Consider the following 27614-nt stretch of genomic DNA (forward strand, 5'->3'; position numbering starts at 1 on the left):
GGGGAAAGAAAAGGTTCCCTTTGTGCCTTGCCTTGTGTGTGTGTCTGCCAGGAACGCTTTGGGAAAGAGTTGCATATCCCATCCTGTTCAAAATACAACTCCTTTTGGGGAAAGAAAAGGTTCCCTTTGTGCCTTGCCTTGTGTGTGTGTCTGCCAGGAACGCTTTGGGAAAGAGTTGCATATCCCATCCTGTTCAAAATACAACTCCTTTTGGGGAAAAAAAAGGTTCCCTTTGTGCCTTGCCTTGTGTGTGTGTCTGCCAGGAACGCTTTGGGAAAGAGTTGCATATCCCATCCTGTTCAAAATACAACTCCTTTTGGGGAAAGAAAAGCTTGCCTTTGTGCCTTGCCTTGTGTGTGTGTCTGCCAGGAACGCTTTGGGAAAGAGTTGCATATCCCATCCTGTTCAAAATACAACTCCTTTCGGGGAAAGAAAAGCTTGCCTTTGTGCCTTGCCTGGTGTGTGTGTCTGCCAGGAACGCTTTGGGAAAGAGTTGCATATCCCATCCTGTTCAAAATACAACTCCTTTTGGGGAAAGAAAAGGTTCCCTTTGTGCCTTGCCTTGTGTGTGTGTCTGCCAGGAACGCTTTGGGAAAGAGTTGCATATCCCATCCTGTTCAAAATACAACTCCTTTTGGGGAAAGAAAAGGTTCCCTTTGTGCCTTGCCTTGTGTGTGTGTCTGCCAGGAACGCTTTGGGAAAGAGTTGCATATCCCATCCTGTTCAAAATACAACTCCTTTTGGGGAAAAAAAAGGTTCCCTTTGTGCCTTGCCTTGTGTGTGTGTCTGCCAGGAACGCTTTGGGAAAGAGTTGCATATCCCATCCTGTTCAAAATACAACTCCTTTTGGGGAAAAAAAAGGTTCCCTTTGTGCCTTGCCTTGTGTGTGTGTCTGCCAGGAACGCTTTGGGAAAGAGTTGCATATCCCATCCTGTTCAAAATACAACTCCTTTTGGGGAAAGAAAAGCTTGCCTTTGTGCCTTGCCTTGTGTGTGTGTCTGCCAGGAACGCTTTGGGAAAGAGTTGCATATCCCATCCTGTTCAAAATACAACTCCTTTTGGGGAAAGAAAAGGTTCCCTTTGTGCCTTGCCTTGTGTGTGTGTCTGCCAGGAACGCTTTGGGAAAGAGTTGCATATCCCATCCTGTTCAAAATACAACTCCTTTTGGGGAAAGAAAAGCTTGCCTTTGTGCCTTGCCTTGTGTGTGTGTCTGCCAGGAACGCTTTGGGAAAGAGTTGCATATCCCATCCTGTTCAAAATACAACTCCTTTCGGGGAAAGAAAAGCTTGCCTTTGTGCCTTGCCTGGTGTGTGTGTCTGCCAGGAACGCTTTGGGAAAGAGTTGCATATCCCATCCTGTTCAAAATACAACTCCTTTCGGGGAAAGAAAAGCTTGCCTTTGTGCCTTGCCTTGTGTGTGTGTCTGCCAGGAACGCTTTGGGAAAGAGTTGCATATCCCATCCTGTTCAAAATACAACTCCTTTCGGGGAAAGAAAAGCTTGCCTTTGTGCCTTGCCTGGTGTGTGTGTCTGCCAGGAACGCTTTGGGAAAGAGTTGCATATCCCATCCTGTTCAAAATACAACTCCTTTTGGGGAAAGAAAAGGTTCCCTTTGTGCCTTGCCTTGTGTGTGTGTCTGCCAGGAACGCTTTGGGAAAGAGTTGCATATCCCATCCTGTTCAAAATACAACTCCTTTCGGGGAAAATAAAAGCTTGCCTTTGTGCCTTGCCTGGTGTGTGTGTCTGCCAGGAACGCTTTGGGAAAGAGTTGCATATCCCATCCTGTTCAAAATACAACTCCTTTCGGGGAAAATAAAAGCTTGCCTTTGTGCCTTGCCTGGTGTGTGTGTGCCAGGAACGCTTTGGGAAAGAGTTGCATATCCCATCCTGTTCAAAATACAACTCCTTTTGGGGAAAGAAAAGGTTCCCTTTGTGCCTTGCCTTGTGTGTGTGTCTGCCAGGAACGCTTTGGGAAAGAGTTGCATATCCCATCCTGTTCAAAATACAACTCCTTTCGGGGAAAATAAAAGCTTGCCTTTGTGCCTTGCCTGGTGTGTGTGTCTGCCAGGAACGCTTTGGGAAAGAGTTGCATATCCCATCCTGTTCAAAATACAACTCCTTTCGGGGAAAGAAAAGGTTCCCTTTGTGCCTTGCCTTGTGTGTGTGTCTGCCAGGAACGCTTTGGGAAAGAGTTGCATATCCCATCCTGTTCAAAATACAACTCCTTTTGGGGAAAAAAAAGGTTCCCTTTGTGCCTTGCCTTGTGTGTGTGTCTGCCAGGAACGCTTTGGGAAAGAGTTGCATATCCCATCCTGTTCAAAATACAACTCCTTTTGGGGAAAGAAAAGCTTGCCTTTGTGCCTTGCCTTGTGTGTGTGTCTGCCAGGAACGCTTTGGGAAAGAGTTGCATATCCCATCCTGTTCAAAATACAACTCCTTTCGGGGAAAGAAAAGCTTGCCTTTGTGCCTTGCCTGGTGTGTGTGTCTGCCAGGAACGCTTTGGGAAAGAGTTGCATATCCCATCCTGTTCAAAATACAACTCCTTTTGGGGAAAGAAAAGGTTCCCTTTGTGCCTTGCCTTGTGTGTGTGTCTGCAAGGAACGCTTTGGGAAAGAGTTGCATATCCCATCCTGTTCAAAATACAACTCCTTTTGGGGAAAGAAAAGGTTCCCTTTGTGCCTTGCCTTGTGTGTGTGTCTGCCAGGAACGCTTTGGGAAAGAGTTGCATATCCCATCCTGTTCAAAATACAACTCCTTTCGGGAAAATAAAAGCTTGCCTTTGTGCCTTGCCTGGTGTGTGTGTCTGCCAGGAACGCTTTGGGAAAGAGTTGCATATCCCATCCTGTTCAAAATACAACTCCTTTTGGGGAAAGAAAAGGTTCCCTTTGTGCCTTGCCTTGTGTGTGTGTCTGCCAGGAACGCTTTGGGAAAGAGTTGCATATCCCATCCTGTTCAAAATACAACTCCTTTCGGGGAAAGAAAAGGTTCCCTTTGTGCCTTGCCTTGTGTGTGTGTCTGCAAGGAACGCTTTGGGAAAGAGTTGCATATCCCATCCTGTTCAAAATACAACTCCTTTTGGGGAAAAAAAAGGTTCCCTTTGTGCCTTGCCTTGTGTGTGTGTCTGCCAGGAACGCTTTGGGAAAGAGTTGCATATCCCATCCTGTTCAAAATACAACTCCTTTCGGGGAAAGAAAAGGTTCCCTTTGTGCCTTGCCTTGTGTGTGTGTCTGCAAGGAACGCTTTGGGAAAGAGTTGCATATCCCATCCTGTTCAAAATACAACTCCTTTCGGGGAAAGAAAAGGTTCCCTTTGTGCCTTGCCTTGTGTGTGTGTCTGCCAGGAACGCTTTGGGAAAGAGTTGCATATCCCATCCTGTTCAAAATACAACTCCTTTCGGGGAAAATAAAAGCTTGCCTTTGTGCCTTGCCTGGTGTGTGTGTCTGCCAGGAACGCTTTGGGAAAGAGTTGCATATCCCATCCTGTTCAAAATACAACTCCTTTTGGGGAAAGAAAAGGTTCCCTTTGTGCCTTGCCTTGTGTGTGTGTCTGCAAGGAACGCTTTGGGAAAGAGTTGCATATCCCATCCTGTTCAAAATACAACTCCTTTTGGGGAAAGAAAAGGTTCCCTTTGTGCCTTGCCTTGTGTGTGTGTCTGCCAGGAACGCTTTGGGAAAGAGTTGCATATCCCATCCTGTTCAAAATACAACTCCTTTCGGGAAAATAAAAGCTTGCCTTTGTGCCTTGCCTGGTGTGTGTGTCTGCCAGGAACGCTTTGGGAAAGAGTTGCATATCCCATCCTGTTCAAAATACAACTCCTTTGGGGAAAATAAAAGCTTGCCTTTGTGCCTTGCCTTTCCCAGTCTCAAACACCTCCAGGGCTGCGTGGGTGTGTGTCTGCCAGGGACGCTTCCTGATTTTCCCAAGCCAACTTTGGGAAAGAGTTGCATATCCCATACTTTCCTGTAGAACTGGAAAGTACAGGTATCCCCTTGTAAATAAATAAAACTAACTAAATGTTATAGACTACGCTTTTGCAACAGTAAATTGGCCAGAATATAACACGTTGCCAATCAAGATTCAACAAATATTTCCCACCAGTAACACAACACCTTACCATCATCCCTTCTGTTACCTGAAAACACTCCCCTTGTCATGAAGCGCTCAGCTGTACGCGGGTCTGGGGGAGCAAGTCCTGGTAGTGGTCAAGCCACGGCCAGGACACTGTGGGGGGCCAAAAAAGTTAAGGTGGGTCCCATACGTCTGGAACGCCGAACTATGGGAGTGGGTGGACTTGATGAAGAACCAGGCTGTTCTAATGCAGACAGTTCACAGGCATCCACCCGGAGCCGGCTGTCGCATGGAGCTGAGACAACTGGACGATCATTGGAACATACAGGTGTTGCCGTCCTGGAACTACAGGTGGTGGATAGTGAGGATATAGATAACCCCACCCCTCCCCCAGCTACTGACAGTGAGGAGGAGGTAGAGGAGGTACTACCATCAAAACGTAGACTTTCTCATGCTGCTGAAAGGGTGCCCACGACTCCCATCTCTGAGGGCGTCGCCACAGTGGCTGTGGGGAGGCCAAGGTCATTTATTTGGGACCATTTCCATGTCCACTCTCAGAGTTCTACTTTGGCAGTTTGTAGACACTGTGGGGCAAATATCAGCAGAGGCAGAGACACGAGACATCTTGCGACCTCGGGGTTGAGCTCTCACATGAAGCGACACCATCCCTCCATTTCACTGGGAGGGGGAACTGCAAGCCCTTCCAGTGGCAGCCTTAGCACGCAAAGTTCACCAGGTGAAGATAGTGGAAGGCGAACACAGTCCACCTTGGAGGATTGGGCCATTCCATTACACAGAAAGAAAACGGGGGAAACATTGCTCACACCCCAGCAGATAACCCAAACTGTGGGAGAGATGATTGCCCTAGATCACCATCCCTTCCGCCTGGTAGAACAAGAAGGCTTTGTACGCCTTATGAAACGACTGTGCCCCCGCTACAAAATCCCCTCCCGTCACACCTTTTCCAGAAAAGTAATCCCCGGCTTGTACGAGGGCTGTAAGGAACGCATTATCCAGATGTTGCGTACCGCCATGGGAGGACACATCCATTTTACCTCTGATATTTGGTCAAGCTTGGGAGGAGGCCACTCCTACCTCTCTCTCACGGCACATTGGTGGGAGAAGGAAGGCACTATGGATACATCCCATCGTTGGGCACTCCTCGCATTGGAGGTAGTTGATCGTGATCACAAGGCAGAGACCATCTGCAACTATCTGGAAAACATGATGGGGGAATGGATGCAGTGTAGGCCGGAAGAAATGAGGAGGGGCTTTATGGTGACGGACGCAGGGAAAAATATGATCAAAGCGGTTGAAAGTGCCGGGTTTCAGAATGTGTCCTGCATGGCCCACTTGCTTCACAATACCGTCAAGGAAGGTTTAAAGAGCCAGGAAGAGCAGTCGGGCAGCAACACAAACATCTCCCTGCTGATCGAGCGCTGTAGAAAGATCGCGGGCTACTTCCACCGGAGCATCAAGGCAGCCCGGCAGCTGAGAGACAGGCAGAGCCTTGAAGGCCTCCCGCAGCACAAGCTGCTCCAGGACGTCTCGACTCGGTGGAATTCAACCTTAAAAATGCTCGAACGCATGGTCGAGCAGCAGAAGGCGGTACACGGCATCTCCCTCACTTTGGTTGCGCCTGTTAGCAAGCTTGTTCCAACTAAGCAAGAGTGGGACACCATCTCCCAGCTAGTAGACGTACTAAAGCCATTCAAACATGCCACTGAGACACTTTCGGAATCAAAAGCTCTTCTGAGCCAGGCAGTGCCCATGGTCTTGAGGCTAAGGAGGCACCTAGAAAGGCTTGGGGCCGGTCGAACAATGGACTCCCTGGCTGGACCGCTGACACCGCCGGTCCAGGAGGTGGTGAGGAGGTTGTCCTTTGCTGTACGGAAACGGCTAGAGCCACTTCTTTCCAGCAAGGTCCATATGCTGGCGGCCTTGTGTGATCCACGGCTAAAGTACAACGTCTGCCCAAAAGACTTTACCATGTGGAAGGCCCAACTTGTTGACCTTGTGAGGGAGGTCTTTGCTGCCAGGGTGGAGGAAACGGGCACAGCGGCCCCTCTTCCAGAACTGCCTGTCACCCCAAGCACTAGCGCTAGTGGCGAGACGGAAAGTCCCGCGGAGCCGGTAGGGGGTTGCCGTAGGGATACGGATCTCCAGCCGCGAACAGGAAACGTTTTCTTTGCAGAGACGGTGGCCATACTTGCCTGCTCTGAAGAATCCTCTTTGCTGGCTTCTGCTCAAAAGGTAGACTCGGCCGAATGCTCGGTCAACAGGTACTTTGAGGAGCCTCCTGAGATAATTTCTTGTGATCCATTGTCCTATTGGGCTTCACGCGAACACATGTGGCCGGATCTGTCGCACGTAGCCCGCCAGTTCCTCAGCTGTCCTCCCACCAGCGTCCAGAGCGAAAGGGTCTTCAGCATAGCGGGAGATGTAGTCACGCCCCACCGCAGCTTGCTGGACCCTCAAACAGTTGAGAAACTTGTTTTCCTGAAGGCCAACCTTCCTGTGTTGAATTTCCCAGATTTGGATTTTGAGACCGACTGCTCCTAGAGCAACAGTTCTCCTCCTTTAACCAACTCTGCTTCAGAGTAACTTTGGCCAATTTTTTGGGCGTCCGGGCGGGGGGGTGGCCCCTTTGGACTCTGTCCAACAACTCTCTCCTCTATCCTACAATGCTTTCCTCTCTCTTTTCCCTTCCTTTCTCCTCTTTTTCATCACTCAACGTTGCCCCACTGACGTTTTTGGGTTCATCCATCTCAAGGGGCCGTTTCACGAATCATGTAATCATGGAATCATAGAAAAGTAGAGTTGGAATAGAACTCATGGGCCATCGAGTTCTCCCCCAAGAAAGACGCAGGAAGTATCATTCAAAGCATCCCCGACAGATGGCCATCGAGCCTATGCTTAAAAGCTTCAAAAGAAGGGGCCTCCAACACAGTCCGGGGGAGACAGTTCCACTCCCGAACAACCATCGCGGAGAGAAGTACTATCTTTCATTTGTCCCTGTTGAACTTAATATACTTTTGGCCCATCTCTGTATTCGGAAGTTACAAAACGTTTTCTCTCATGTAATACTGGCTCTGTAGAGGTTGAAGGATATTCTGTGGAAAATTAGACCATAAAAGCCAAGGTAGATAATGCTTCCTCTTTGTGTTCTGTTCGGATTTCATTCAATTCCCTTTTTATTTGGGGGGGGGGGGGGAAATATTACCATCACGAGCCAGGACTGTTTGGTCTTCTACAGATCCTCGCAGCTCCTGTACAGAAAGAGCACTGTTATATTTGATGTGGATACTTCAGATAATCATTTCAGGTGTAGGAAATGGAATACGCCAGACTCTCACTTTACAGAGGTATACTATCTGTCCATCTGAACCTTTGAGGATGTCTTTATCCACTGGAATTACTACACCTCGACTTGGGACAGAACTTCTCTAATTTGTCATCTTTCAGTGTCCCATTGTCTAGAGCGGGTGTGGTTGCCGCAGTGGTCATGGGACGGCCGCCTTTGGGTCCCCTAGCCCTCTGCCCGCTTACGCGGAGGGTGCCTTTATAACTCGGAGGGGGGAATCATCAAAGACAGTGGTACTCCTCCGCCTTTGCCAGCATTTCTCCAAATGGTTGTCTAGTGTCCCTTCTCCTTTATATGCCGTGGTCTACGCTGTGGTCGTTAAACGGCCGCTTTTGGGTCCCCTCCCCCTTTGACCTGGCACGCAGAGGGTGCCGTTCCCCCTTCAGGACGTGTGCCTTGCGGCTGCTTTAGATGTTTGGGCGCAGGTTACGCCGAGTGGGAATTGCCTTTTGCTGGCTTGTTGGGAAAACGATAGAAGAGGTACACGGCCTTCCCCTTGGGTGGTGGGGTGTTGCTGTGGGTTGAGGCTTAAGTCGCAAAAACAAAAAACTTTGTGGGAGGGCCGTGCCGAATTCTCCGGGATGCATGCTGGCCAACTGTGGCCGGCTGGCTCAGGGTGGGGTCTTTGCTGCCCTTTGTTTTTTTCCCTTACTTTTCTTTTCTTTTTGCTGCCTCTCGGACTACGTGACGCCAGACTCTAGAGGTATATGCCCTTCCCCCTTCAGGGCGTGTTCCTTTGCGGCTGCTTGCAATGTGTGGGCGCAGGTTACCCAGAGTGGGAACTGCCTTTTGCTGGCTTGTTGGCAGGACGATAGAAGAGGTACACGGCCTTCCCCTGGGGTGGTGGAGTGTTGCTGTGGGTAGAGGCTTAAGTCGCAAAAACAAAAAACTTTGTGGGAGGGCCGTGCCGAATTCTCCGGGATGCATGCCGGCCAACTGTGGCCGGCTGGCTCAGGGTGGGGTCTTTGTATATGCCCTTCCCCCTTCAGGGCGTGTTCCTTTGCGGCTGCTTGCAATGTGTGGGCGCAGGTTACCCAGAGTGGGAACTGCCTTTTGCTGGCTTGTTGGCAGGACGATAGAAGAGGTACACGGCCTTCCCCTGGGGTGGTGGAGTGTTGCTGTGGGTAGAGGCTTAAATCGCAAAAACAAAAAACTTTGTGGGAGGGCCGTGCCGAATTCTCCGGGATGCATGCCGGCCAACTGTGGCCGGCTGGCTCAGGGTGGGGTCTTTGCTGCCCTTTGTTTTTTTCCCTTACTTTTCTTTTCTTTTTGCTGCCTCTCGGACTACGTGACGCCAGACTCTAGAGGTATATGCCCTTCCCCCTTCAGGGCGTGTTCCTTTGCGGCTGCTTGCAATGTGTGGGCGCAGGTTACCCAGAGTGGGAACTGCCTTTTGCTGGCTTGTTGGCAGGACGATAGAAGAGGTACACGGCCTTCCCCTGGGGTGGTGGAGTGTTGCTGTGGGTAGAGGCTTAAGTCGCAAAAACAAAAAACTTTGTGGGAGGGCCGTGCCGAATTCTCCGGGATGCATGCCGGCCAACTGTGGCCGGCTGGCTCAGGGTGGGGTCTTTGTATATGCCCTTCCCCCTTCAGGGCGTGTTCCTTTGCGGCTGCTTGCAATGTGTGGGCGCAGGTTACCCAGAGTGGGAACTGCCTTTTGCTGGCCTTTGGGTAAAACGATAGAAGAGGGTGGAACGATCAAAGACAGTGGTACAGTCTCCCATCACCCTGAGAGGTTGTGATTGACGATGTTGCTGCGGAACGGCCGCCTTTGGTTCCCCTTGCCCACTGTCCGCGCACACGGACGTTGCCGATTGCCCGTCAGGGCGTGTGCCTTTGCGGCTGCTTTCAAGGAGTGGGCGCAAGTTCCGTCTCGTGGAAAATGTTTCTTGCTGGTCTGTTGGTAATAACGAGGGTGGAGTGATCACAGACTGTGGGACAGTGTCCCATTCACCTTAAAAGGAAGTGTACTCAACGATGTGGCGGCAGAACGGCCGCCTTTGGTTCCCCTCACCCTCTGGCCGCGCACGCAGAATCACTGAAAGAAGTGGGACACCTTGGCCTTTACCACTTCTCAAAATTGTCTTCTTTCACTGTACCATTGCCTTGTGCGGGTGTAGTCGAGAGCATGTGATGATAATCTTACGCAGAGTAAGAAGTAGAGAATCAATCCACTCAGAATCTCTTTTGCTATTAAAAACAATTACTTAATAATGGCTTCATGTTTCCTTTGGAATCAACATTTCTGCTTTGTTTCTACTTTGAATTACTTTCTACTACATTACACACTATATCTTTCATAATTGTACTTCCTCAAGTTTACTTAAACTTTATGTATACCAACTGAAGTCATTTCCCTCTATCCAGGTCATCTGCAGGAGAACTTTAATAACCCCTGAAGAACACACTAGTCTTACCTGCAGTGGAACTGCATGGAAACATGTGCCTAACATCAGAGCCTTTAAACCTTCCTCCTCCAAAAAGCATTATAGGTCTGTGTGGTCGTTTGTAGCCTATTTAAGAATAGCTTGACAGCCCAATAGTATTTCGCACTGTATAGTTTTTTAACTGTCAAACTACCTCCTCTTCAGTCCTCGGACTAGAGCCGTGTTTTTACACCACTGTTTTTTAAGCTGGTAATGCTGTATGCTGACTGTGACTTCAGTTATATCTTATGTCTTATTGACCCAACATGAACACAGAAGAGTCTCACTGATCAAAGCCGAACGGGCCAACCAGTGCTGAAATAAGCAAATTTCTTGGATTGGACTTGTTGAAGAAAAGCATATAACACATCATATCAGGTTATTATTTTCCAAATAAAGCACCATAAATGCATGTTATACAACCAAGGAGACATAAGAAGTCGTTCTATATGCTGAAATGATATGTTGCTATTGCTTACTTTATGAATTTAGCTGCAAAATATCACAATATAATGGAATCATTGACTACAGAAATGGCTAGATTTTTCCAGAGGCTAGACGGTTTGCTGTTATGGAGTGTATCTTTGTGTCATGGGTTGTGGTGTGTGGGCGTGGGGCCGGCCAACGGTGGCCGGCCCCCCGGGTCTGATGGGCTTGGGCCCACATTTTGAAAGCAGACGTGAAGAAAGCATGCCCTTCCCCCTCTGGGTTCAGCGGTGTGGGCGTGGGGCCGGCCAACGGTGGCCGGCCCCCCGGGTCTGAGGGGCTTGGGCCCACATTTTGAAAGCAGACGTGAAGAAAGCATGCCCTTCCCCCTCTGGGTTCAGCAGTGTGGTCGTGGGGCCGGCCAACGGTGGCCGGCCCCCCGGGTCTGAGGGGCTTGGGCCCACATTTTGCAAGCAGACGTGAAGAAAGCATGCCCTTCCCCCTGTGGGTTCAGCGGTGTGGGCGTGGGGCCGGCCAACGGTGGCCGGCCCCCCGGGTCTGAGGGGCTTGGGCCCACATTTTGCAAGCAGACGTGAAGAAAGCCTGCCCTTCCCCGTGGGTTGCGGCGTGTGGGCGTGGGGCCGGCCAACGGTGGCCGGCCCCCCGGGTCTGAGGGGCTTGGGCCCACATTTTGCAAGCAGACGTGAAGAAAGCCTGCCCTTCCCCGTGGGTTGCGGCGTGTGGGCGTGGGGCCGGCCAACGGTGGCCGGCCCCCCGGGTCTGAGGGGCTTGGGCCCACATTTCCTTTTTTTTGTTCTTCTCTCTCTTTCTCTGGGAAGGGTGCCGGCCAACGGTGGCCGGCCTAGTATTTTAAAGTGTGGGCCTTTTTGGCGGTGGCTTTTTCTGTCTTTTCTTTGGTCTTTGCTGCCTCTCGGCCTACGTGGCCGAGTTTCCCCCGATGCACCGCCTCTCTCTTCTCTCTCGGCTGTCGTTCTTTACCCCTTTATGCGAGTTTGCACCGAAGCCTCCTTTGGGGCGGCGTCCCCTCTTTCTTCCTGTCTGGGAATCGTGCCGGCCAACGGTGGCCGGCCTAGTATTTTATAGTGTGGGCCTTTTTGGCGGTGGCTTTTTCTGTCTTTTCTTTGGTCTTTGCTGCCTCTCGGCCTACGTGGCCGAGTTTCCCCGATGTACCGCCTCTCTCTTCTCTCGCCGGCTGTCGTTCTTTAGCCCTTTATGCTATTTTGCACAGAAGCCTCCTTTGGGGCGGTGTCCTCTGGTTTTTTTTCTCTCTCTCTCTCTCAGGGATGCGTGCCGGCAAACAGTGTCCGGCCCGGCTTAATGTATGGGCCTTGTTGCCTGTGGCTTTTTTCTTTCTTTTCTTTTCTTTTCTTTTCTTTTTGCTGCCTCTCGGCCTACGTGGTCGGGTTTCCCACGATGCACCGCCTCTCTCTTCTCTCGCCGGCTGTCGTTCTTTACCCCTTTATGCGATTTTGCACAGAAGCCTCCTTTGGGGCGGCGGCCCCTCTTTCTTCCTCACAGGGAAGCGTGCCGGCCAACGGTGGCACGCCTAGTATTTCAACGTGTGGGCCTTGTCGGCCTACGTGGTCGACGTGTTTCCCACGATGCACCGCCTCTGTCTTCTCTCGCGGCTGTCGTTCTTTACCCCTTGGTGCAATCTTGCACAGAACCCTTCTTTGGGGCGGCGGCCTCTATTTCTTCCAGTCAGGGAAGCTTGCCGGCCAACGATGGCCGGCCTAGTATTTCAGTGTGTGGGCCTTGCCGGATGTGGCTTATTCTTTCTTTTCTTTTATTTTCATGAAATCAGCGGGGGAGGATGGGCGGGTTGTGTTTCCACAGAACACCACTCAAAGAAACAGTTAGCGGTATCCTATACTGTTCTAAATTGCTCGACAACAAAATGATAGAATCATAGAAACATGGCACCAAACATCATATAATCATAAAGCTAGAAGAGACCATCCAGTCCAACGCCATTCTGCCATGCAAAAACAATATACAGTAGAGTCTCACTTATCCAACACTCGCTTATCCAATGTTCTGGATTATCCAACTTATTTTTGTAGTCAATGTTTTCAATATATTGTGATATTTTGTTGCTAAATTCGTAATTACTACGTAATATTACTGCGTATTGAACTACCTTTTCTGTCTAATTTGCTGTTAAACAAGATTTTTTGGGGCTTAATTTGTAAAATAACCTAATTTGCTGTTCAAAAGGCTTTTCCTTAATGTCTCCTTATCATCCAACATATTTGCTTATCCAACGTTCTGCTGGCCCGTTAATGTTGGATAAGCGAGACTCTACTGTATCCAGAAATATCTGATGCTGTAACCGATATATCATTTACCGTCCCGGAATACTAGCCAGATGGCCCATGAATGGTCACAAAAGTCATAGAAATATGGTCACAGAAGTCATTGAATAATAGAAACATGGTCCCTAAAGTCATAGACTCAAAGAACCAAGTAACAGAATCATCCCAAAAGTCCTAGAATCCTAAAATGATAGAATCATAGAGTCATGGCGCCAAACATCATAGAATCATAAAGGTAGAAGAGACCATCCAGTCCAATGCTATTCTGCCATGCAAAAGCAATATAACACTCTTGCAGGCTTCATCATTACTGGATCCGTCCTTCAGGACTTTGGCAAACGTTGGATGTGCAATGTTGCTATTTCATCCAAGGCAGAAATTCAACTCATTCTTGGATGGACAAACAGAACCACAACTGCTAACGTTCCCTTAAGGCAGTGTTTCTCAACCTGTGGATCTCCAGGTGTTTTTACCTACAAGTCCCAGAAATCCCAGCCATTTTACCAGCTGTTAGGATTTCTGGGAGTTGAAGGCCAAAACATCTGGGGACCCACAAGTCGAGAACCACTGCCTCAAGGGAGAAACTGTGGCATTACCTCCGAAGTTAAAAAATTGGAAAAACCAAACTCTTCCTTGAAAAGCTGTGATTGTCTAGACATGTGGGGGTTAAATCTAGGGCAAAGGAGGGTAAAAATAGATGGGAGGGTCCAATGTGAAAGGTTTGGAACCCCTCCCCTTATATATAAAACAAAGACTCCGCCTCCAATATGTGGCATTCAGTGTGTGTCCACACCAGGGTAGAATTGGCACCATGCTCTCCAGATCAGCCATGCACGTGCCACATTATGCCCCTTCCATGTTCAGGGAGTTTGACAGATGGAAGGGCTATCTGAGCCTTGCGAAAGTGGTTACGGAGATCATCGCGGAACGCAAGAAGGTCCCATTTCCATCTCAGAGTTGGGACACAATGGAGTACGACATGCAGCTAGTCCTCAACGAGGACAACTTTGAAACAGCATCACAATGGGTTAATGGAAGCAGTTCCAGCAGCAAGAGCTCCAAAGGTAGTGCCAATGGCCAGGCTTCCCAAAACAAGGAGATTTGCAATTTCTGCAAACACAACGGGGAATCCAAGCAGGTCTATTCGTCCCACCGGCTGAAGGGGATGGACGGCACCGTGGAGTGCCCCATCTTGCGCAAATACACCTGTCCGCTCTGCGGTGCCACGGGCGAAAAGGCCCATACTTTAAAATACTGCCCACTGAGCCAAGGGAAGAGGTCGCTGTATCGCAAGTGCGGACGTAACTCGGCTGGACGCAAGGTGAGGAGATAAGAAGATCAGGAGAAGACCGAAGCATTTATTCTTAGTTTTAGTTTGACTTTGTAAAAGAACAACATTTGATTTCGAGCATCATTAACACTCTTTACATTTCCTCCCACTTTGTTTCAGGTTTGGAGAATGGAAGCCCAATTCTCTTAGACTACATTTGTGAGTCCAGAAATGTTTTTTTATGTATATTGTTGCCTTCTTTCACATTTGTTGTACCTAGGTTAATTATATTGTGTTTCTTTTAGATGTGTCAGTTGCCTAGTGTGATGACTCATGGGCCCTGCAGTCCTATTCCTGACAGTATTGTGGCAGATGAGGAGGAAAATATGGAGTTTTCCCCAGATTTCCGGTCGGAGTCAGAGCCTTGGCAGCTGCCTGAAGTTCTAGTCCAAGAACCAATTAAACCTGACCTTGGTGGGAACTCTCCCCCTTATGGGAGAAAACAGGCTTACACGACTGATAGAGGATCGAGAGAAAAATTTAGAAGTAGTGCTCGCCTTGCTGCCAAATATGCCACTGATTAGAAGTATTTCCCCTGAGAAAATACGGGGAGTCTTGCACCTGCAAGCTGGTTTCCTTCGCTCCCTGTTCTCTAGGGAAAGTGATTGTTGTTTGGGGAAACGAGACCCAATATAGGGAAATTGCGCGAAGGATTCCTTGCGGAGTCAATTCGTCAGCTCCTGGAGAGAGGTCATGTGTGTGTGGACTTCGAATCCTGTTCCTTGCCTCCTGAATCTAGTTCCAAGCCTTGTCCTCGTCTCACGGATTTACCACAGATCTTGTTCCATGCTTCAAGTTGCTTTGCCTTTAGCCACAGCTCCAGCCACGTTCCAAGTAACTTTCAGCCTTGTGTCAAGCTTCATTGGATTCAAGACTTTTTCTGTTTTCCCAACGCTTTGCTTGGCAAAGCGTGTGTTGCGGTTATTGGATTATAATCTTTGGACTCTAATATTTCATATTGGACAATAATCTGCTGGACTATATTTGGCCTCATTTGAAAGGTCTGCTTCTGAACTTTATTCTACACTTGTTTTTATTGACTTTATATATTCCTTTAATAAAGATATTAGATAGAATCTGGCCTCAGTGTATGGTTATTGGTGCCCAGCAGCCTAGATCCTGACACCTTGTATCATGCTTTTTTATACATATAATCATATTTTTTACATATGTAATATCACGTTCCTTTGACATCTGTAATTGCCTTATATCATATTTTATATTGTGTTTTATATATGCAGTTACTTTACATGTTTCTTTTATGTATGGATGTATAATTTTTACATGTTTAATTATATTATTTGCAACTATAATTGCCTAATATCATGCTTCTTTTATATATGCAATGACATCATGTTTATTTAACGTATATAAGTGCCTTATATCATGTCCGGGTTATCATGTGTGTCTCCAGAGGGATGCAGCCCTATCCTTTGCAGGGAAAATATAGAAATATCTTCTAAATGGCTACTGTCTAGAATTTTGTTTTGTAAAGAAAGGAAAAGTTTATATGCTATTGGAAAGAAAGATACTATTTTATGTTTAAATTTTGGAAAGGAATAGAATTGGTTATTATTACTGTGGTCTAACCTTCAATTGTTTGCAAGTTGTTCTAAAGTTTGGATCGTAGAGTTTAATAAACAGAGTTTATGGTTTTGGCATCAAAACTGTTCATGTTGTGCTTAAATGGGATTGAATTTTCTTTAATTTGTGGCCCATAATAGGCTGGTTATAAGCCTGATCTGGAAGGCAGCCAAGGCAAAGACCATTGAGCTGCTGAACTTGCAGACTGAAAGGTCCCAGGTTCAAATCCCGGGAGCAGAGTGAGCGCCCGCTGTTAGCTCCAGCTTCTGCCAACCTAGCAGCTTGAAAACATGCCAATGTGAGTAGATGAATAGGTACCGCTGTGGCGGGAAGGTAATGGCACTCCATGTAGTCATGCCGACCACATGACCTTGGAGGTGTCTATGGACAACACTGGCTCTTGGGCTTAGAAATGGAGGTGAGCACAACCCCCAGAGTCAGACATGACTGAACTTAACGTCAAGGGATACCTTTACACACACACATATGCAGGGACTACACCAATTTAACAAAGTTTCAGCCACAAAAACAAAGTTTCTAAAGTAGAGCAATGACTTTCACAGTAAAGACAACCCAATTTAACAGGAAATAAGACTTTCAAACCAGGAACAGATTTCTGCAATTATTAAAAAATGGTTTATTATAAAAGCTATGAAAATTTGCCAAAAATCAGAGGATAAGGGAAACGTTCCACATTTTGGTGAGCTATCAGTGTTAAATGTGTTCTACCACTGTACCAAGTTTGAAGAAGATCACTCAAAAAATGAGGGCGGGAGAGCCCCCTAAGTCCCCCCCCTTCGGGCTGTTTTTGGGCCACCGCGCATGCGCGTCCGCCATTAACGAATTAATTTAGAAAATAACGAATTTTCGTTAATTTCGAAAAATTTTGGGGGCCAAATTCGTTATTAGCAACAAAAACGAAAAACTGCCCCCTCTAGTTTTGAAACGAGTTTAGAATCAAATTTTTCATGGATCGATCAAGCCTAGTGGATAGATACTTAGGTAGGTAGATAGGTAGGTAGATACTTAGGTAGATAGATAGATACTTAGGTAGGTAGGTAGATAGATACTTAGGTAGGTAGGTAGGTAGGTAGGTGGATAGATAGATAGGTAGGTAGGTAGATAGATAGGTGGATAGATAGATACTTAGGTAGGTAGGTAGATACTTAGCTAGGTAGGTAGGTAGATACTTAGGTAGGTAGATAGATAGACACTTAGGTAGGTAGATAGATAGATAGATAGATAGATAGATAGATAGATAGATACTTTGGTTGGTAGGTAGATACTTAGGTTGGTAGATAGATAGGTTGGTAGGTAGATAGATAGATACTTAGGTAGGTAGGTAGGTAGATACTTAGGTAAGTAGGTAGATAGTTGGATGGATGGATGGATGATAGCTAGATAGATAGATAGACAGACAGACAGACAGACAGACAGATAATTGATAGTGAGTAAATGTATCCCCAGAGTAGATGCAGTTCCAGTTGCAAGGACACTCATTTCACTTTAACCTCATGACTCCATATTATAAAACATTGGAATTTGTCTACACCTTAGGAATATATTTACACTTTATAGTACTTTAATCCCACTTTAAATGTTACACATGAGAGAAACCCACCTGCCCGAAGATCCAAGGGATGCCAAGGAAAAAGTCCTTGGATCCTTGGTAGATCTGTCCATGTTGGGTCAGGACATATTCAACGCGAGCCTCTTCGCTTTCCATGTAGACCGTGTCATCTGAGCAAAGAAGAGAAAGACGCAGATGAAAAAGCAGAAGGGATAAAGGAGAGAGGACGGAACAGTCAAGGATCAAAGTTGAAGAAATTTTACTTTTGATGGATGTGCCTGTTTGGGGGCTCAGCAATTACAGAAATTAATGTGGCAACTGAAGAAAGCAGACCCTGTGAATTTGTGGGACAAACGCTAAGGAGGAGGAGGAGGAGGAGGAGGAGGTAAATGAAGAGAAAAGGAAGGGAATGAAGATAGAAGAGGAAGAAAATGAAGATGATAATGAAGAGGAGGAGGAGGAGGAGAGCAAAGAGACAAGAAGAATGAAGATGAGGATGATGAAGAAGGAAGAGGAGGAGGAGGAAGAGGAGATGGGAGGAAGATGGGAGGCGGAAGAAGACGAGGAGGAAGAGGAGGCAAAAGGGAACAAGGAGAAGTAGGAAGGAAAGGTGAAGACAATGAAGAAGAAGAAGAAGAAGAAGAAGAAGAAGAAGAAGAAGAAGAAGAAGAGGAGGAGGAGGAGGAGGAGGAGGAGAAATAGGATTATGAAGAAGAAGATGTGGAGGAAGAGGAAAAGAACAAGGAAGAGGAGGAAAAATGAAAGTAAAGAACAAGGAGAAGTAGGAAGGAAAGGTGAAGACAATGAAGAAGAAGAAGAAGAAGAAGAAGAAGAAGAAGAAGAAGAAGAAGAAGAAGAAGAAGAAGAAGAAGAGGAGGAGGAGGAGGAAGAAGAAGAAGAGGCGGCGGCGGCGGCGGCGGCGGAGGAGGAGGAGGAGGAGGAGGAGGAGAAAGAGGAGAATTATGATTATGAAGAAGAAGATGTGGAGGAAGAGGAAGAAAAGAGGAAGAGGAAAAGAACAAGGAAGAGGAGGAAAAATGAAAGTAAAGATAAAGAAGAAGAAAGAGAAGGAAACAGAAATAAGAGTGGAGAAGGAAGAAGAGGAGGAGGAGGAGAAAGAAGAGAACAAGGAGAAAGAAAAAAATAACTGTAAAACTGTCAGTTGTTCCCATGAAAGAACTTCATTTCCAATTGTTGTGTGATTTTTGACCTGTCCTTTCAAAGAAGCCACCCAAGTTCAAGCAGCTATTTTGCTCCTGGCCCCTAAACAGCTCCTTTAATGTTTGGACTAAAACCCAGAGCAGATTTCTCATCTTCTCCCTCCACTCCTTTTTCCTTTGCCATTTTGTGCCCCTCCTTCTTTGCTTTCTGTAGCCTGACCGGCCGCCCTCGGATATGTTGGACAGCAATGCTCATGTGCAGCCCACTGCCTGGGAAACAGGGGACTTGCAGTCCAGATATACAGAAGGAGAGGTTGAGGCTGAGGTCGGCCTTCTCTCTCCAGCACCAAATCTGACCTTTTTTGCAGGACGGATTTCAGTTCCCTGTCATGGGAGCCAAATCAAAGTTCAATAACCGGAGTGGCTAACCCGTTCTGCAAATGGGGAAAACCCATTTAATTTTGCAAACCATGGCAAAACCTAAAATGCTTTGTCACCTCAAGAAGTGGCTTTGCACAGACTGAATCTTATGCAATATTCAAGGGAAGGAATGAGCAGACGGCCAGAGAGCCACATGTTCACCAATATGACAAGAATGCAAAGGTCATGAACATTTTCTCCCCACATCAGCTTCTCTATTCCCCCTTCAGCTCACTTTTGCTTTTGCTTCCCTTGGGCCAGTTTCGTTTTAGTATTATAGTCTTTGTAAAGGGGAATAAGAAACCATTTTTGCAAGCAGTTTGCTGAGAAGGAAAGTAATTTTCTCCCAGCAAACTGTAGCCACAGTGCAAGACTTTGTCTGAATTTCCCACAGTAATAACCGAGGAATGCTCTGTCCTGATAAAATTGCAAAGACAAGCATCCAGACAGGCTAAACTCCACTTCTGGATGGACCCTGAGTGCATTTACACTGTAGAAGTAATGCAATTGGACACCACTTTAACTGCCATGGCTGTAGAATTCTGAGATTTGTTGTTTGCGAAGGCACCAACACACTTGGGCAGAGAAGGCTAAATACCTTGCAAAACTGATGAAGGTGTATTGGAAAAATATAATACTTGTATTGGAAACTATATATTAAATGTAATCATATTAGAAATGGGAATAGAAAATATATATAATCACAAGCAGAATGTGTGCATATAGCTCCAAAATACACTCTGTCTAGCAAATACCCAGCAGAGACCAAAGTTCACCCTAAGTGCCAGAGACATATGTCAACAAGAATAGATAAAGCTCCATGCTATTGGACAAAATACAAAATAAGGCTTTTGGGTTGTCAAAATAAGCGTAAAGTAACCTGGCGCCATGTAGGAGTGCTAATGACTCCCTGAAAAGCTAAGATAGGGGAAAATTCCTCAATTAATGGGATCTCAGAAAGCCTAGATAGGAATTCCTTAGATAAGGCCTAATGGAGGGTCAGAGGTCTTGAAAGTAGCCTATATTTTAGGAAAATGCAAAAGTAGCTTTTACTAAAGTGCAAAGTAAGACTTTTTTGACACTAATTGGTGATGGATAATGCCTAAATGACATAGGTAGATGAAGGCAAAAATTGTATAAAAAGGCCTGTGTTTCTTTGTTCTGTTTTTTCCTGGAGACAGAAGGGTCCTTCCTATTGCTTATTTTCTCTGGCCACTGAGAATAAACGTCTTTTCTACAGCAACCAGAACTCTCTTTGTCTCATTACCTCAAATCTTTGTCTGCCATTTCAAAACCACAACTCCCAGGATTCCATAGCATGGAGCCAAGGCCTTTCATGTGATGTCAAACTGCATTCATTCTACAGTGGAGATGCATCCTCAAATTCCTTTCTCAGGAGGTTGTAGCGCTGTAGTTCAGGGATTGTTGCACAGGATGAAACCAAGGCATTTCAAGGGGGATCAAACTGCTACAATGGCCTATTGGTTAGTCCCACCTGGAGCCAACTCCATTAAGCCAATTGTGGAAGGGTGAGTCAATTGACATGGGGAATACATCTGATTCAATGGCTCTACTCTGGCTAAAACTAGAAAATGTCTTTCCCATCCTGGATGCCATGGAGTTTCTAGTACTGGGTTGGCCAACAGTGGAATCTGAGACCTTCTGGAGACCAAATACATGCCTTATCAAGGGAAAGGTAGACAGTCCTGAGTTCAAGACCAAGGCATCCCCAGGTTGAGGGAGGAGAAAGACTATTTGACCCACCCTACAATGTGGGAATTGAATGACATTATATGCAAGGTGCCAAGTTGGGGCCCATATAGCCTGAAAATACCACCCTAAGAAGGATAAATTATGGAAAACCGTAAAAGGCTGATGAAGGAAAAGCTACTAAACTGCTGGACTGCTGACAATGATTAACCGTTGAATTGTGGTGGAAACAACACGTTTACATGGAGTGTATTTCCGACACTCCATGTTTCAATCTGATCTTTAAGGGGAGCAAACCCTTTCCCCAAAGTAGGGAAACACCTTGAATTTTAAGACCTTTGAAGCTTTAAACCCAGAAGAGATTGAAGCTGGCACCTGCCACACTCGTGGGTCCCCAGATATTTTGTCCTTCAGCTTCTAGAAATCCTAAAAACTGGTCAACTGGCTGGGATTTCTGTGAGTTTTAGACCAAAACACCTGGGAAGGAACCCACAAGGTGAAAAGCACAAGGTGGACCTGAAGGATGCAATACAGCTTCCTACTGGCCAATCTGAGGAGACCTACCTTTGGACCATGGATTGAAGAACAGGATGAACTCTCCCAGGTCGCAGCTGGACCCTTGCCCTTCAGTGGAGACCTCCAGGGTCAGGCGGTAGCGTCCAATCCTGGCATCCGGAGGAGGGAAGATTAATATGGTCATGGAGGACCCATCCTGGCCTTCCACAGCGGAGCTCCATTTGGCCTTTTTCAGAGAGGAGGAGAGAGGGAAGGAAGAACTGGTCCCAGATGTCTGAATGGGGCGAGGACCTGGAAGAGGGAGGAGGAGAAAAAGAAGAGGAGAAGAAGAAAAGAAAGATGGAGGAAGAGGAAGAGAAAGAGGAGGAATGAAGAAGAGAGCAAGGAGTAGCAAAGGAGAAGCAGAGAGAGGAAGATGAGGAGTAGAGGAGGAGGAGGAGAAAGAGGAAAAAAGAGGAAAGGAGGATGAAGAAGAGAGCAAGGAGGAGAGGGAGAATGAAAGGAAGAGAAGGAGAGGTAGAAAGAAGGTGGAGGATGAAGAAGGAGAAGAAAACAGGTGGAGGAAGAAGAAGAGGAACAGGAGGAGAAAAGGAGAAGAGGAGGAAAATAAAGGAAAAAATAAAGATGTTATTAAGCAAATTACGGACATCAACTTTCCCCATTGGAATTTAATGGGGCCACTCTACAGCAGGCGCTGTAGAGGAGCAGCTTGGGGGAGGACTGTTTTTTGAAGAAAGAATCTGTTAAGGATTCCTCTTTTTCAGAAGAGGAAGGGGAGCAGGAAATCTGAGGGTGAGTTGGAATCTGAGGAGGAGATTTGCAAGTACCCACATTTCAGGAGAGGTGAAAAGAAAGAGAGCAGAGACGTCATTCAGCTGGAATAGCTTCCAGAAATGCAGCTGAGTAATTGGGAACTGCCCTAGCAGCTGGGAGGGGACTCAGGGCTATAAAGCAGAAGCAGGTGCAGCCAGCTCTTGCTAGTAACAAACTGACTCTAATGCCTTCGCTCTCCCTGTGCCTGCTTCGAGTCTGCATCTGGATTTATTGCTGTTTCTTTGTCTGAAGTAAGACTGCTATTTGATTTGGGAGTTTACCAGAAACTAAGAACTGTGTTTGCCCTATGACTTCCTTACTTCTTTTTGTATTATTCCACTGAGTGTGCTGTACTTTATGTTTTGCTGAAGTAAAGCAGTTTCCATTTACTTACCACAGTGTTTTAAGGCTGTTCTTGAAAGGCAAAACAGGACAGGACCAAACAAGGAACCATACTGTAAACAAATTGAGATCCCCAGACTCCCCATAGGTGCACCTCAAGCACAATGTGTTTCACCCTTTCCTTTGCAATCTTGGAAGTAGTTTTGAGAACTGTCACCAGAGTCTAAGCTTATAAGTAGTTGCTATCCAAGATCCCCCAGCTGTCAGGGGATGTTCTCCTGCTTATGAGCCCCATTCTGGCCTTATGTTTGTGTGAGTGTGGGGTGGGACTGATACGTCTAATAAAGGGGAAGACTTTATGGGTAGGATTTGCCTGCAACCTTGAGCAGAACAAAGGCTTTGCTCTGATTACAATCCCAAGGACTGAGTATTTCTAATGCGCAGCTGTTTTGTGCCATTGATATGATGTGACGAGAGGTTCCTCCTCCCATAGTGGAGAATGATTTGTGGTTTCTCTGTCTCCCTGAAGTGGAAGGAGATCTTTGTAATGTTCAGTTGAGCGGGCCTCACCTGTCTTAACGTGGAAGGTGAGCTTGTCCACCTCTTTCTTGAAGGTCCTCCCGGAGAAGTGCAGCGTCACAAGGAAGGACTGGCCCCGGCGCACAAGGAGACGCTGGGAACCAGTATCAGAGGTCCTGTGGTCCTTGTTGTTGCGCTTACATTGCAGGTCCCACTTCTCCAAGAGCAGTGCTGCCAAGGTAAGAGAGAAAGTGGAGAGAAGGACGTCAACATCAGGACAAGAACGGGTGTGTCCACAATGCAGAACGAATGCAGTTTGACCCCACTTTGTCTGCCCTGACTCCATGCTATGTCATCCTGGGAGATGTAGTTTTTCAAGGTCTTGGGTCCTCTCTGCCGAAGAGGGCTGGTGCCTTGGCAAACTACAACTTCCATGATCCCATAGCACTCAGCCATGGCAGATGAAGTGATATCAAACCAAACAACAACTCCGATGATTTATTAGACAGTGGAAATGGACCCTTTATTTGTTGTACTTCTTTGGGTAAGTCCAGTTTTCCCTTAATACATTTTCTTTCTCCTTTCTGCCTCTCTGCTGATTGGTTTAAGACAGCTAAAAACAACTTGTGGGATAAAGTATTATTCACGGAAGGTAGGGTAATATCAAAGATCTACAAGATTTTATTAGAGTGGAACACCGAAACTGAATTAGTTAAAAATTGCATGGTTAAATGGTCTAAAGATATAGGAAGATCAATTCAAATGGATGAATGGGAAGCTTGTTGGGGTAGAAGGCTTAAATTTAAATATGCATACCAGTTAAAAGAAAATTGGATGAAAGTATTCTATAGATGGTACATAACACCTAAAAAATTGGGAATTATTTTTAAAAAAACAGGAATTTAAAATGTTGGAAATGTGGTGAAGAGGAGGGCTCCTACCACAATATTTGGTGGAAGTGTAAAAAGGCAAAAGAATTTTGGTCCATGTTACATGAAAACACTCAGAAAATTATAGATCTCAAATTCATAAAACTTCCGGAAATACAGTAGAGTCTCACTTATCCAACATAAATGGGTCGGCAGAACGTTGGATAAGCAAATATGTTGGATGATAAGGAGAGATTAAGGAGAAGCCTATTAAACACCAAATTAGGTTATGATTTTACAAATTAAGCACCAAAACATCATGCTATACAACAAATTTGACAGGAAAAAATAGTTCAATACACAGTAATGCTACGTAGAAATTATTGTATTTACGAATTTAGAATCAAACTATCACGATGTATTGAAAACATTGACTACAAAAATGCATTGGATAATCCAGAATGTTGGATAAGCATAATGTTGGATAGGCCCGGGCTGTGGCACAGGTGGGAGAGCAAGCCAGCTGCAATTAACTGCAATGAATCACTCTGACCAGGAGGTCATGAGTTCGAGGCCCGCTCGGAGCCTATGTTTGTTTGTCTTTGTTCTATGTTAAAAGGCACTGAATGTTTGCCTATATGTGTAGTGTGATCCGCCCTGAGTCCCCTTCGGGGTGAGAAAGAAGGGCGGAATATAAATGCTGTAAATAAATAAGCGAATGTTGGGTAAGTGAGACTCTACTGTATATCTATTGGGAATTTTAAAAAATATCAGGGACACAAATGAAGAAAAAAATATGACCTATCTTACAACAGCAGCCAGAATTACCTATGCTAGGTACTGGAGACAAAAAGAAATCCCCACTAAGGAGGAATGGATAATTAAAATAGTAGAAATAAAGAATATGGATAGGCTAATATATTTAACAGCAAAACACCAGGGAAAACCAAGAAAGGAAACTGATTGGAAACAAGTAGAGAGATTCTTAACAGAAGAAAGAATGAAAAAAATAAGAAGAAGGGGAAAAAAAGAGAGATAAATCAAGAAGGAAGATACCAGCATCTTCACCCAACAATAAGAAGGCAGAATTGGAAACTATATTTGAAGAAACGAATAAAGACAAAAAGAAGAGGATTCTGAATACAAAGATATTTTCTCCCCCTCTCCGGAAGAGAAGTGGAAGTCTGATACTGATTAAAAAAATAATAATTTATTTTACTTTTTTTTAATTTTCCCCCCATAACCCCCCTCCATTCCTTTATCCCTTCCATACTCCCCCTTAATCCTTCCCCACTTTACCCATTCTATACACACTTGTCCCCCCCTTTTTTTCCCACTTTCCTAAACCTTACCTTTACTACCCCCTCTTCCAACTCCTTTTTTTTAATGTGTATGTAAAGTAATAAACTTCAATAAAAATTATTATTTTTTTAAAAAAAAGACAGCTAAAAATATGCATGTAAACGTTGGAAAAAATAATTAAAATCTCATTGGTGCAAATTGGTCCTCCAAAGACGTGAATGAAATCTTGGAATTAGAAGGGACCCCCAAAGAATATCTAGTCCAGCCCCCAGCTCAAAGCACTATTACAGTGGTCCCAAAAGAAGTCCATCGATGCCCATCACCAATATCTCTTATGGTCAAAAGGTTCTTCCTAATTTTGTAGAAGTCACATGCTTGACCCCGTTTTGATACTTCCTGCCTCTTGAATAAAATTGTAATTATTACTGTCATTCTTATTTTTTGGTGAACCCTCATGTGGATCATAATATATTAATATATTGAAGAAGATGCACACTTGACCCCATTCAGTTCTTCCTAATCCTTGAAAGATATTATTATTATTGTTGTTGTTGTTATTATTGATCTTTGTTGAACCTTTAATACATTGCAGAAAGCCCACACTTGACTCCATTCCTTTCCCTTCTTGGTGCCACATTTTTTCACAAAAAATCTTTTACAGGCAAAGGTACTACAGTATGTTTTTGCCTCTCCTCCTCAATCAGAAGAGTTTGTTCTCCTTTTAAAAATGCCTTCTCTGTGGTAGAATTAACGTGGTTTTACACCACTTGAACTATTATGGCTCAATTTTATAGAATCCTGGGATTTGTAGTTTGGTAAGGCACCAGCACTCTTTGGCAAAGAAGGCTCAAGACTGGGTTGCTGTGAGTTTTCTGGGCTGTATGGCCATGTTCCAGTAGCATTCTCTCCTGACGTTTCACCCATATCTGTGGCAGGCATCCTCAGAGGTCTGTTGGAAATGAGGCAAGTGGGGTGTATATATACCGGTTGAATGATGTCCGGGTGGGAGAAACAACCCTTGTCTGTTTGAAGCAAGTGTGGATGTTGCAATGAGCAAGCTTGATTAGCATTGAATAGCCTTGCAGCTGCAAAGTCAATCACTGAGAGTATTTGCATAGAAATAGCCTGGCTGTTGTTGCCTGAGGGCATCCTTTTTTTGGGAGGTGTTCATTGGCTCTTTCTCCCACCCTGGACATTCCATAGATACATGATAGATACAGTAGAGTCTCACTTATCCAAGCTTCGCTTATCCAATGTTCTGGATTATCCAACGCATTTTTGTAGTCAATGTTTTCAATATAACGTGATATTTTGGTGCTAATTTCGTAAATACAGTAATTACAACATAACATTACTGCGTATTGAACTACTTTTTCTGTCAAATTTGTTGTATAACATGATGTTTTGGTGCTTAATTTGTAAAATCATAACCTATTTTGATGTTTAATAGGCTTTTTCTTAATCTCTCCTTATTATCTAACATATTCGCTTATCCAACATTCTGCCGGCCCGTTTATGTTGGATAAGTGAGACTCTACTGTAGATAGATAGATGATAGATAGATAGATAGATACACACACTCCACTTGCTTCATTTCCAACAGACCTCTCAACAAACCTCTGAGGATGCCAGCCACAGATGCATGTGAAATGTCAGGAGAGAATGCTACTGGAACATGGCCATACAGCCCGAAATACTCACAGCAACCCAGTGATTTTGGCCATGGCTCGAGACATTGACACACTACAATCCCAGGATTCTATTGCATTGAGCTCTGGCTGTTAATGTGAGTCAAACTGCATTTGTTATACAGTGTAGATATGAGTCCCTGAGTCCCTTAAGAAGGGTGGGATACAAATGTTGGAAATAAATAGATGGCTGCATCTCCAGGCAATGTCTTTCTGAAATACTGAAATATTGTGCAAGAATTGCGAAAAATATATGGATAATCCATTTGTGCTATACACACTAACTTTGGACTTCTTCCGACTGCTCCAATAGCTCCAAGCTTTCCTCATTCTTGTCACATTTTCCCTATTTTTGGAAGTAAAAAAGGATGATGGGATACAAACCAAAGACCCCATACATACAGTTTTGCCTTTCCTACTAAATTGGAAGATATGCTCCTCCTTAAAAAATAATTACCTTTCTGATCTGCTTGGGTGAGAGTGCTTATTTCAAATGTTTCAGAGGGAATATTTGCCATTCGTGCCGAAAAATAAATAAGTGAATGGTAGATGCTCATCCCAGCCTTGAGTGTCATGTGGACAGAGCAATGGACACATGCATAATGTAGATAAATCAAAATATGTTACAATATTACCCCTGCTGCTGGATCTCCACATGTTGCAGAGATCAGATTGCAATAACTGTATTACAAAATCTAGAAAAACTAATAGAGCAAAGTCCGTGTGCCAAACGGCCCCTGCGAAGTTTCCTTCCCTTTGTGCATTTATTACCTGTAGACATCCTGTTGTTCAACGGGTTGATCCAAGTCCTTTCTGTTCTGCTTGGCCTTCTTTGGCTTCTGCTGACAGCCCAATGCTACCAAACTTACTTCCAAACACACACATATATATAGCAACCCAAAGCATACACCCCTCTGCCGGGTGAGTGTCAGGGGTCAAAAGAGGAACCAAAGGATTTCCAGGGAAAGGCAAATGACACTTACAAAATTCAGATGACGGAGCCAGGAGGTGAATGACACACCGCTATGCAAGGCGAGAGAAGTTTTGAGTGGCATAAGAGTCCCGTACAGTTGGCTCCTTGGCATCTCAGCAGAGACCCCCATCTCCCACTCTAGCTCCCACTCTGACCTCATTCTGAAAAGAGTTGAAAACCTGTTTTTTTTTTCAAGCCAC

The 27614-nt window shown here is 45.5% G+C and overlaps 1 protein-coding gene across 1 annotated transcript in view; it reads right to left on the bottom strand.

The window, feature by feature from the left end:
- LOC100562844 (protein-glutamine gamma-glutamyltransferase 2) overlaps positions 1–27331 on the bottom strand; it is a 50099-nt gene extending 22768 nt beyond the window's left edge. Inside the window, exons 1-4 of the mRNA XM_062979205.1 lie at positions 27213–27331; positions 22634–22813; positions 20957–21199; positions 17154–17272 (exon numbers count right to left, since the gene is read on the bottom strand). Coding sequence (XP_062835275.1) covers positions 17154–17272; positions 20957–21199; positions 22634–22813; positions 27213–27222 — 552 coding nt within the window. The 5' untranslated portion in view covers positions 27223–27331. The remainder of the gene's footprint in view (positions 1–17153; positions 17273–20956; positions 21200–22633; positions 22814–27212) is intronic.
- Positions 27332–27614: the final 283 nt, after the last annotated feature.

This window comes from Anolis carolinensis, chromosome 4 (genome assembly GCF_035594765.1).
Source record: "Anolis carolinensis isolate JA03-04 chromosome 4, rAnoCar3.1.pri, whole genome shotgun sequence".
Classification (NCBI taxonomy): Eukaryota; Metazoa; Chordata; class Lepidosauria; order Squamata; family Dactyloidae; genus Anolis; species Anolis carolinensis.